Here is a 12,529-nt window from a genome sequence, read left to right as displayed (position 1 = left end):
TTTTTTTTAAATATCAGTTAAAATCTAATTTTTTTTTCTTCTTTTGTTTTTGTTTTTTTGTTTAATTTTATTTAAATATAAAATATACATTTATATGTCATGTGACTCCGATGAGCAGGGAAAATTAACCGAGTTATCGATCTTGAAATAACTCTTTTATGTATATTGATACCATTTCAAATAATATACGGCGAAATTGTTCAGTTTTCAGCGTAAATAACATAGTTTTAACCAATATTATAGGATTAAACATTCTTTTAAAGAATTTATCGATGTGTAAACTCCAGACATTTTACTCACAAACTGAATAAAAGTGCGAAGCACTTTTATGTTAAGTTTGTGAGTAAAATGTCCGGAGTTTACACATCGATAAATTCTTCAAAAAGAATGTTTGATTCTTATAATTCCAATTCATTCACTTTATTAACAATTGCAAAAATTTGAATAGTTTCCCCGCATTATGTTATTTGTTTTCAGGTGTGTATGAATACATCGCGTTTTCGGATTTATTGATGTATAAACTCTTGTTCAGCTTTATTTTTGTCCAATCAAAACAATTGTAATAAATAACATTGGAATTATTTTATTTTAAATTTTGTTTTTGGGTCTTTTAATTATGTTTTTGGGTGTTCTTGGGTATTTTTGGGGTGTTTTGGGGTAAATCTACGAGCCGCTTGTATAAAACTAACAATGACCATACTAAACTAGTATACCAGTTTTATCAATTTTTACACAAAAGTTAAATGTCAGTAGTTATCACTATGCAATAGGAAAAGAAATTATTTCTTTAAAAAAAAGAAAGACCGCGTGGCTGGATTGGAGATTGAATCTGTGACCCCTGTACATATCAGTATGTATTACTATTCAGGGGTGCATTTTACAAAAGAACTTACGACTTACGGCCAACTTTACATACTGGAATTCTCTCGTTTATTGTAAGATGATTCGCTCAATGTAAAACAGTGAAAAAAATAATGTTGAAAATTAAGTTACAGAAACGTTTTAATCCCCTCATTTAAACTAATAAGTGTGCAATACAATTTAAGACTTGCGACTTTGTCGTAAGTTGTTTTGTAAAACGGGGCCCTGGTGATCTTCCCACTAGTCCACTGACTGAGCTTATTCAGATATCCACGGTCCGTCTGCCACCTTACCATTGGTCTACTCTTGTCTTGATTTGAGGCAAGTATGAGGCAGAGCATTCATTAGGCCAAAATCAATGGCAATAAATTGATAACCAAATACAAGATCATGATCTAAAAATACCTCCGAATGCGAGTCATTGGTTTCCATATTGACTTCGTTGCTGCTGCTGCTGCCAATAGTTTCAATGATATAAGTTAGTGGTTCATCAGACACTTGCGAGTCTTCATTTCCAGCTATTTCAAAAGTAAGTTCAATATCTTTTTTCTCATTCCCTGCCATGTTTACACTTTGCATTCGGAATCATCAGAGTCTTTCCATTCGTTAGATCTAAAGTCTAGAGGATTTTCCCTCTACGTCCCAAAGTTGTCGTTCCTTGCTCTCACTGTAAGGAACGATAACTCTGGGTAGAGATTGCCTACGTCCTTGACCCTTCTCAAATAACTCGTACTGTTATGTTTCCGCTCACTTTTCAGTGCCTTTTTTAAACGATTGTTTTTCACTTTTACCTATCAAAATCTACAGGCTAATGTGTTTGAAAGGTCTAACAAAAGCTGAAGTTTATACATTCTGACAGAAGCTCATTTCAGAGAGTTTGTTGTTTACAAAAGTGGTTATCAATCTAAGTTTTTGATGTACATTTCAAGTATTCTTTAGGTAAAATAGGCCTATGCTATTTGAATTTTTAACTTGTGTTTATGCAAAATCTGGATGCTTTAAATTGCAAAATAAACATTTCACTAGTTTGTTTGTAGACATAAACATGTTCACATAACAGAGTTTTAAGGCTAGAATATTGATTAGCCTTGCATTAGGAAGGTCCAAATTTTAGTTGTCAATTTTAAATGGGTTATATTTAAGCGAAAAAAAAAAGATCAAAAAACGTGAAGCAGTCCCTTTAAGTTCGGCCCTCAAATAAAGTCTTGTAAAGCACTCATATCTCACATTATTTATATTATTTGTTTAATGTATACACTGGGATTTTGTGAAATATAGATCTTCTAGAATCAACTGGATAGGAGAATTGGTCTCAGCTCAGCTTGCCATTCTTCTTATTAGAGAAGTGGAGATTAAGGAATAATCTAAGATGTAGACTGTGTCTGTCCGCTTCTTTAAAAAAAATATTGATCATAAAACTCGTGCGTCTTTCTATTCAAAATTTAAGGTGTGGTTTATCTTATGGACCGATATGGAAATCTTATTTTTCTACGCAGGCACATAGAATGGGGGAGGAGAGACTGATCCAATCTCCCATTTTGTTGTTGACAAGTTTAATTTTTCCTTATTTTTACGTGCAAAGTAACAAAGCATTGGATGACCCATCCACCCCACCCACCCCCTTGAGAATGGCAAGAATGTATGCTTGAACTGGTTGATTAACACCCCCACCCCATGTAGCGAATATACGATACAGGATTTTGAAGTTTGAACGAAACTAAAAGAACATATTTTCAAAGATATTTTTAAAAAATATGATATATTTACAATATGTGACACAATTAATTAGTTACATCCTAGGCCTGGGCCAGGGAAACATGAATTAAATATGTTGACGAAACCATACAAAAAGTCATAGGTGAAAAATTTTACAATCTCATAAAACGGATGTATTCCAACACTAGACATTGCTGCAAAGAGTAATCTAGATATAGTGAACCATTTGTGGCTACGTGAGGGATCAGGCAAGGTGATCACCTTTCCCCGTCCCTCTTCAATATATTTATGGATATTTCTACTCACTGACACAACTTATGAATTTTAACACAAACCCACCTGGACTTCAAAATGTCGAAGTTGGTCATTCATTCTTTGCAGATGACTTAATTCTTCTCTCAACCATAAAAGGCCTTCAAACCTCGATAGTCTGTTTTTCAGTATATTGCACGAAGGACAAATTAACTGTTAACCTTGATAAAAACTAATGTAATGATTTTTTTTTTCAAATAAGAAAAATGACACAGCTCCACATTGTATGCAAGGTGAATATAACGAACAGTGATCAATCTCATAACTCCTACAAGCAATACAAAATAGATAGTTGGGCAAACACGGACCCCTGGACACACCAGAGGTGGGATCAGGTGCCTAGGAGGAGTAAGCATCCCCTGTTGACCGGTCACACCCGCCGTGAGCCCCATATCCTGATCAGGTAAACGGAGTTATCCGCAGTCAAAATCAGTGTGCCAAGAACGGCTTAACAATCGGTATGAAACACGTCAGACAGCATTTGACCCAATGCGAGGTTGTATTGATGAACTAGATCGTTATAACGACCATAGAATTTGCGAAATGCTGACTTCAATCGAGACTGTTGAAATCCCTGTACCATCAACTTGTTTGTCAGTAGCTTACCTCGATTTAAAAACTGATTATACCCAGAACAAGCTCTTGCATATCGAATCAGTTGAGATATATAAACACCATATGCAGGTGATAATGGAATATTGCTACATAAATGTGGGAAGTTGACGATGGAGAAGCTGAAATCATCCCGTTTGTCATACAGTTGAGTTGTTAGTTTGCCGTTAATGTCTACTTTCAATAAAATATCTAAGTATGAAGCAGAAGTGGACGACTCTGTGGTGTCCTTTATTTCCAGCTCACAGGGATATATCAAATCGACATATGAATGAAAGCTATCGTTGTTAATAGACAAAACGTCATCGATATATCTAAAAGTCGAATTGAAGGTCACAGCGAGATATTTTTTCTTCTCACGTAGAAGTTTTTGAATAAATTCTGCTTCATATGAATATAAAAAGAGGTCAGCTAACAAAGGAGCACAATTCGTGCCCATGGGAATTCCAACACACTGTTGGAAGACCTGATCACCAAAGACCACGAAGATATTGTCAATGAGGAACTCTAGCATATTTTTTATTTCAACTTCAGAGTACTTGTGCGTGGAATCATAATCACTCAATAATTCATCTCCCACATGAATATACATATATGGGAACTGTTTTCACTTGTAATTGTAAGCTTAAATATGCAGCTGAACAGCTAGCTGACCGTGTACGGAAAGCAAATCATTCCTTACCCTTTTATATTATCTCATGTCTGATAAGTTTAACGTATACGGGAAAGGGGGTAAAGAAAAACACGGTCTTATACTGTACTTATGCAATAATTATGATTCAAGATACAGGTGAGTATAAAATCTTGATTAGATGTGATTATTTACCTGAAAAGGTCACTTGAGATTGGTTAATGCAAGAAGAGATATCTTATCTTTTTATTCAAAGATTACCTACGTTATTCGGATTCAGTAAACGTAATTTATAATACGATTTGTCATTATTCATCCATAGAGCATTCGAACATGCAAGTCCAAGTTCACTATTTAATGTCTTTAAAAGCACTGAATCCACATAAAGGGTACCTGTATAGAGGGATATTGGAGAAATTATCCATAATCTTATAAGTATCTTGGTGTACTGTTTGGCGAATCTGATACATCTTGGAAGCTTTTTATACACTCGAAAAAAATCGACAGGATCCAACACGTATACTGTATGGAGCGTCAAATTAACATAAACTCAAATAATTGAAGATATCTTCAATTATTTGAAGATATCATCAATTCAATTATTGCTCTCTTTAATTGAATTAATGCGCGCATAAAATCAATAATTGCTCTCATCAAATGAATTAATGCGCGCTTCAATTCAATTATTGCTCTCATCAATTGAATTAATGCGCGCATCAATTGAATCAATGAGAGCAATAATTGATTTAATGCGCGCATTCAATTGAAGATATCTTTAATTATTTACAATGCTATTGTATAAGGAATTAATGTGTGCATCAATTCTTTTAAAGAGAGCAACAATTCAATTAAAGAGATCATTAATTCAATTGTGGATATGTTGAATTGAAGATATCTTTAATTATATAGTTGCTCTCTCTAAAAGAATTATTGCCCTTTTCAAATGAATTAAATATATCATTAATTCAATTGAAGAGATCAATAATTGAATTAATGCGCGCATTAAATCCATTATTGCTCTCATCAAATGAATTAATGTGCGCATCAATTCAATTATTGCTCGCATCAATTGATTTAATGCGCGCATTATATCAATTATTGCTCTCTTCAATTGAATTGTAGCGCGCATCAATTCAATTGCTGATATCATTAATTCATTTGAAGAGATCATTAATTCAATTAAAGAGAGCATCAATTCAGCTGAAGAATTAATGCTATCATCAATTTAATTAATGCGAGCAATAATTCAGAATTGAAGATATCATTAATTATTTGAAGAGATCTTTAATCAAATTGTTGCGCGCATCAAATGAATTGATGATATCTTTAAATAATTGAAGATATCTTCAATTATTTGAGTTTATGTTAATTTGGCGCTCCATAATACTGAGCAGGGTTGCACCGATCCTGTATCTAGTGCATTCTGCAAAATCCAATTCAAGGCACCGCCTGATTGATACCTGTAACAGGTAGTTTTCCATGGTGCTGGTAGCAGAAGTATATATAGTGACGCCTGAATATTACTATAGGAATATTATATGTTTTGTAGGGTAACATATGAAATTGTCACCCTGCGAAAAAAACCACTGTTGACCGAGGCGAAGTCGCTTGTTCAAAAATGGTTTTTCATGGGGTGATAATTTCACATCACTATACAAAACATGTTAGTTTCTTTCTTGTTTTTGTTTGGTTGGTTGGTTTTTTCTTCTTCTTATACTGAATGTTTGAACCGTACGCGCAATCATTCTGCGCAGTTAACAATTTTTATAATTGTTACCCGTTGTCATGCTTGCTATGTACTGTTATTCGGAAGGCGTGGTTCATGCACGCAGTGGTGTAATAGTGCTTTTCAACAAATGTTTCTAAACCAATCAAATTTACATGAAAGTATAACGAATATATTGTCCTATTTTTAGCGCTTTCAGTTATATTAACCGAAATGATAGAAAAAAGGTTAATGCAAGGGACATCTTTGTAAATCTTCGTACGGTACAAAATACAGGCACAATTAACCCATTTTAAACACTGCAATGGTATACAACGAATGGGGTGGTTACATGTTCCAAAAGGGTAAATGCACCGGTTATTTTATTTTGCAAATTATTTCATATTCATATTCTCGATGAATATATAATGTAAACCTTTATATTATTACAATTTCTCTGTTAATTCTGTTTAAGTTCATACAGCTATAGCTAAATAATCAGGTATGATACTGTGGTATAGGTGAATATATAATGTCAACCTTTATATCAGTATACTTGCTCTGTTAATTCTGTTTAAGTTCATAATACTGAATAATCAAGTATAACACTGATATATGTGGCACTGTGTTATAGTCCACATAGAAAAAACCCAAGGAATCCGTTTGCGTAAAGTCACTTTAGGCTGTTATATTTTACGAATGTTGATCTTTACTTGTGGAAGACAATGCCCTCTTGTACAGTGTCAATGTCGTTATCGCCACTCTTGATCAATTTGAATCCGTGCTCTTCAATCTTCTCTTTCCGACTTTCGTAACCCCAACCAATACCCAGACCATTACCATCACCCAAAGAGCTCACTGGAAGGCACGAGAAAAGGCTGAGAGGCATAAAGAATTGTGCCGTTTTGTCGTTAGCTTGCTTTTCGGGGTACGATGACACAGGTGGGTCAAACACTGCTCCGTAACCATCTGGTTTGAGAACTCGCTTAAACTCCTTCAGAATGTCGTCTACACCGTGTGCATCGTGGAGAACGTCGTTCATTATGACGAAATCAAATTTGTCTGTCCAATCCGGTGGAAGTTCGGCCGCATTCATGCAACTATACTGGATGTTCTGAGGACCACCTTGTGAAAGTGCCTCTTTGGCTTGGTCTATGGAGACTTGGTCCGTGTCGATCCCGTATATAGTGCAGCTGGGATACAGTTTGGCCACCTCCATGGTGTGCTTCCCATAACCACACCCAATATCCAACAACGTAAAATCCTTCTCTGTCAAACACATCAGAGAAAGTCAATCTAATAGATACAATGCTCCAGACATCATATAAAATATATATTTCAATGCTCCAGACTTCATATAAGATATACCGGTATATTTCAATGCTTTAGACTTCATATAAGATATACCGGCATATTTCAATGCTTTAGACTTCATATAAAATATATATTTCAATGCTCCAGACTTCATATAAGATATATATTTCAATGCTTCAGACTTCATACAAAATATATATTTCAATGCTCCAGACATCATATAAAATATATATTTCAATGCTCCAGACTTCATATAAGATATACCGGTATATTTCAATGCTTTAGACTTCATATAAAATATATATTTCAATGCTCCAGACTTTATATAAGATATATATTTCAATGCTCCAGACTTCATATAAGATATACCGGTATATTTCAATGCTTTAGACTTCATATAAGATATATATTTCAATGCTCCAGACTTCATATAAGATATATATTTCAATGCCCCAGACTCCATATAAAATATATATTTCAATGCTCCAGACTCATATGAGATATATATTTCAATGCTCCAGACTTCATATAAGATATACCGGTATATTTCAATGCTTTAGACTTCATATAAAATATATATTTCAATGCTCCAGACTTCATATAAAATATATATTTGAATGTTCCAAACATCATATAAAATATATATTTGAATGTTCCAGACATCATATAAAATCTATGTTTCAATGCTTCAGACTTCATATGAAACGTATCTGTTATATATTCTGATAGTGATTTGTTAATGAAAGACAGTTAATTAAACCTTGTTTTAATTCCAGTACTGGAATCAGCAAACTTTGGTTCCAAACCTTAAGGAATTCAGTTGAGCGGTACGTGTCCAACCACTGGAGAATTGGTTTATAATATCCATAACCTGCAGATGACAAAATGAAAAAAATAAGAAAAAGAAAGAAAAAAAAGATATATTCAGCCCCTAAGTGCAATATTTGTCATCGTCAACTTGTGTCAACAAGTTTAATGACTTTCTGTCGAAATGCTCTAAAAAATATTGATCAGACAATACCGAATTTACCTGGTGACCTTGATCTTCTGACCTTAAATGCAATAGGTGTCATAAATTTTTAAGGCAAACCTGTGCTTGAATTTTACTGGTCAAGCAAAGAACTCTCAAGATATTAATAGAAAAACATGGTGTGTGTTTTTTTTTTTTTTTTTTTTTACAAAGATTTAAAAAATATGCCCTATTCTTTGAAGGGGGCATATCAAAATTGATTTTCCTTCACTCATAGATAATTTGTGTCAAGTTTGCTTGAAATTTGCCCGGCATTAATCAATGTAATTTAAACAACTTTTCTTTATAAATCCTCTTTGTGGCCTCAAGTTAGCAAAGGTGGTCAAAATAATGCTAAATCTGAGGACTGTATATCAAGTTGATGATTTTATGGGCGATTAAACAAACTACTAACCACTAGGCTATCGCTAACGTTAACCAACTGGGTCAGAATACCGTGTGAGTGGAAATTTTTGTGAGACCAGGGCCGTAAATTAACCTTCAATTTGGAGGAGGCAGGAAATTAGGAGGGGGTCTGGGGGCCGCCCAGGCCCCCAGACGCTGAGCACATTTTGTGCACACTGAACACGTTTCGTGCAAAATCCTTGATTCTAGGGCCTTCTAAGATGTTACTTGACTAACTCATTCTAAAAGAAAGATTTGGAATGCTTTTTAAGGGAGGTATCATGTTCTTAGTTATTGGAAACAACATAAATTCTAATGAACTTTAAATTTTAATTTTTTTTGGCTCAAAAGTTGGAGGAGGCAGCTGCCTCCTCCGACTCCATGTAATTTACGGCCCTGGAGACACTTTAAATAGCAATTTTTCAATAAGAATGGGTTTATATATTTTGCGAGATTAAATTTTAGCGACTTTATAATTCAAGGAAAGATGACTATTACCTCCGATATGGAATGAATTGTTAGCGATATTCAATTTCTGCGATCTCATTACTCTCGCTAATAATGCCAAAATTAAACCCTCGCTAAATATTCTGCTTATACGGTATTTACTCTGTGTGTGTGTGTGTGTGTGTGTGTGTGTGCGTGCGCGCGCGCGCGTGTGTGTATGTGTGCGCGCGCGAGCGTGTGTGTGTGTGCGCGCGTGCATGTGTGTGCGCGTGCGTGTTCATGTTAATTCAAACAAACCTTTCGGTCCATCCATTGACATGACACTTTCCAGTTTGGGAAATAGCTCAAACAAAACCGGAAGGACAGTGGAAACGTGACCCCATTGTCGTAATACAGATTCCTCGTACGGAAGAGAGTATTTTTCGCCCTCGTGAAGTTTGACGATTCCTGCTCCTATCATGCCGCTCAGCCATTCTTGTAGGTATCTGTTAAAAGAAACGTCAAAAGAAAATCATCTTTTAACCTAAAACGCTTCAACAAAAGGCGCTGCATACTGATGCTCTGGTTGCCATTTGCTCATCGAGAAGGGATTTGGGGATCCAACGGGCTGTTAGCTTGAGCATACCAAAACGATATTCAATATTCATCGTGCATTTACTTCAGGGTGTTTGGGTTTTTTAACATATCACTTTTAAAATTCTCGGTATTAATCGGATCATAACTTGGACAGACATGAATGTCAAATACGGCTTTGTCACCCCCTCCCCCTTCTACAACCCTACAATTAGATGAAATGTAGTTCCGTTCTCCGTGAAAAATATAGATATTATGCCTCCTGCTAAAACTCCGCATTATAAAGCATTTGATAACGTCTTGTTTGTTAGCAGCCGTATGGAGGCGGTCGATTATATAATTATGAAAGTTTTTTGTGCGAGACCGAATTTATATATACACAAATATAAATTAGTAACAATACGAACGCATTTATCAGATAAGCATATTATACGGTGTTGATGTTGCATAAGAAAAACATATTTATCAATGTGACTTTTTTCCCCCTTGAACGTATGCTATTCAATACCATAATTGACTGCCGTAAGTTAGGAAGAAAGCATCATGTAAAACATAGACCGTGCATGATAGATACCAGTAAATAATTCTGATGTTTTTGTACCGAAAAAGTTAGTGCATTTCAGTGTATATTATGTTTATATAATTAGTATTTTGTGAGGTCCGTACATAAATTCCCTACATCCATTGGTACTTGGCAATGGCCACAGGTTTTCTAGAGTTTTTCATTGGTAAAATATCATCATTTTAATTCTAGTTTTTTTTCTGGCCGGCCCTGATGTTTTTTGCGGGAGAATATTACATGTATGTTGTCGAGTTACAATATTTTCATGCACAATTTTCTTAGCTTGTCATTTGTACAAAGCTAAATGCAAAGCAATCGGTTTTTGTGTTACTTGTAATTATATGAAATAAATGGCGGCGTCCTGCACGTACGACTGGCTGTCGGGCAATATGATAGAGTGTATTCATTTTATAGGGAGGTTAATAAACTATACTTTATACTTTATATGGTGTCCGGATAGGGCCATGTGCAAAAGCGTAATTTAACGCGTTTCTTATTACGCTAACACACAACACATCGTCGCTCTATCACACAACACGCCGTCGCGCTTTCACGATAACACATTGTCGCGCTATTGCGCTAATACACAGCACGCCGTCGTGCTGCCAGGCTAACACACAACACGCCGTCGCGATTTTGCATAGTAAATCGCGTTTGATTGTGAATTAGCGCGATAGCGTGTTAGATTGACAGCGCGATGGCGTGTTGTGTGTTAGCGTGATAAGTGCGACGGCGTGTTTTGTGATAGCGCGACGGCGTGTTAGCGTGACAGCGCGACGGCGTGTTGTGTATTAGCGCGACGGCATGTTGTGTGTTAGCGTGATAATACGTTTTAAGAAACGTGCTTTTACGCTTTTGCACATGGGCCTATCCGGACACCATAACTTTAGACCTATGTCGTAGTAGTGACGGTTCTTTATCGTGCCACCGCCTGCCGCGACTGTTCCGTGATTATCACTTCTAAATGCCGAGCGTTTGCTGAAGGAGCTATCTCTACCTACTAGTACGTTAACGTCTTAGCTTGGACGCGGCGGTTACGAGGCGAACGTTCTACCACTGAGCTACCGCGACCGCGATGTTTTCAAACTAACCTGGTTAATGTATCTCCCATGGTGCTGTAACTTACGCAACGTAAACTACTGGAGTTCATCCCAGATGAAAGGAATAGATCCAAGTTCAATCTTGACTACTAGTAATTTAATTGCCGGACATCTTGGGTCAGTTTTATTCTTATCATGTATGTATTGTCTTCGCCTACTTCTCACGTGGTAATAAAGAAAACAACGGCGTCTTTATCAACATTTAACATAAAAAATATAACATAACATACCTGTTATGCAATGCATTATCAAGCGCACGACGTTGAATTGCTACTTACCGTAACTTTTTCCCCGACTTCTGACTGAGTTCCTCTGCAGTGCAGGGTTGTTGTATTTCTATGAAGGCATCAACTATCCCTGTTTTGTAACCAAAACAAAACAAAACTGTACTCATTCCGTCTCTCACTACCTGCTTCAAATCTCTGAGAGTTGCAGGAGACGCCATTTTAGCTATCTACACAGGTTTGCTATCACGAGATAACGATAAAGGCGTTGAGTAAATCGAGGATTCATCGATCTCGTGGACACGTTCGTTTTGACAAATACATGCATGTTAAGGTTACCTGTTTTTACGATCTCCGTCATCCACGACCAAGAAACGGGCGGGGCTTCAATACATGACCTGCAGGTCACGATTGAGTGATTGTATATTGTTTAACGTCCCTCTCGAAAATATTTCACTCATATGGAGACGTCAACATTGCCGGTGAAGGGCTGCAAAATTTAGGCCTATGCTCGGCGCTTACGGCCTTTGAGCAGGGAGAGATCTTTATCGTTTATCGTGCCACACCTGCTGTGACACAGGACCTCAGTCCTTGTGGTCTCATCTGAAGGACCGAAGTGAACACCTTAATTACTAAAAAAAAAAAAAAAAGGGGGGGGGGGGACAGCGACCGGTGAATAGATATTGTCAAATAAGCAACAAACTTTATAAACAGGATTTAGATATTGGGAATTCTCTCACCAGAGGGTGTGTTACGCAAGCTTCACTTGTGTAGTGCTCGTAGCGCACGGAATTCTGGGTAGAGAATGTTTCGTTGGTTTGTAAAACGGGATCATATCTTCGCAAGCCAAGTGTCCGATTCACTTACTCTCATCTCCCCCTTGGCGGACTTAGTCGCATTTCTAAGCCTTCAAAATATCACGCTTTCACTTTCCAAGGCATCCAATAAAATCGCGCCATATATATACAGTTTGGTTTGAGTAATGGCAGCCCTCGTGTCTAGCTCTTGTTGTTGCCTTTGTCATAACATGTTGTCTAAAAAAAACAAAAACAAAGACG

General features: G+C 36.4%; 2 protein-coding genes across 3 annotated transcripts in view; both read right to left on the bottom strand.

Moving 5' to 3' along the window:
• Positions 1–2,349, bottom strand: part of LOC125668584 (general transcription factor 3C polypeptide 3-like) — a 39,894-nt gene extending 37,545 nt beyond the window's left edge. For both annotated transcript variants that reach the window (XM_048902875.2, XM_056164302.1), the window contains exon 1: positions 1,267–2,349. In XM_048902875.2, coding sequence (XP_048758832.1) covers positions 1,267–1,440 — 174 coding nt within the window. In that variant the 5' untranslated portion in view covers positions 1,441–2,349. The remainder of the gene's footprint in view (positions 1–1,266) is intronic.
• Positions 2,350–6,203: 3,854 nt separating this feature from the next.
• On the bottom strand, positions 6,204–11,851 carry LOC125668593 (uncharacterized). Its single transcript, XM_048902890.2, has 4 exons — positions 11,526–11,851; positions 9,310–9,497; positions 7,912–8,022; positions 6,204–7,106 (listed from the first exon to the last, which is right to left on the bottom strand). The coding sequence occupies exons 1-4, from the start codon at positions 11,690–11,692 to the stop codon at positions 6,547–6,549; spliced, it is 1,026 nt and encodes a 341-aa protein (XP_048758847.2). The 5' UTR covers positions 11,693–11,851; the 3' UTR covers positions 6,204–6,546.
• Between the last annotated feature and the right edge of the window lie 678 nt (positions 11,852–12,529).

Source organism: Ostrea edulis, chromosome 4 (genome assembly GCF_947568905.1).
Source record: "Ostrea edulis chromosome 4, xbOstEdul1.1, whole genome shotgun sequence".
In the NCBI taxonomy this organism is placed as follows: domain Eukaryota; kingdom Metazoa; phylum Mollusca; class Bivalvia; order Ostreida; family Ostreidae; genus Ostrea; species Ostrea edulis.
Note: the sequence above shows the minus strand (reverse complement) of the source record. Positions and strands in the feature narration are given on the sequence as shown.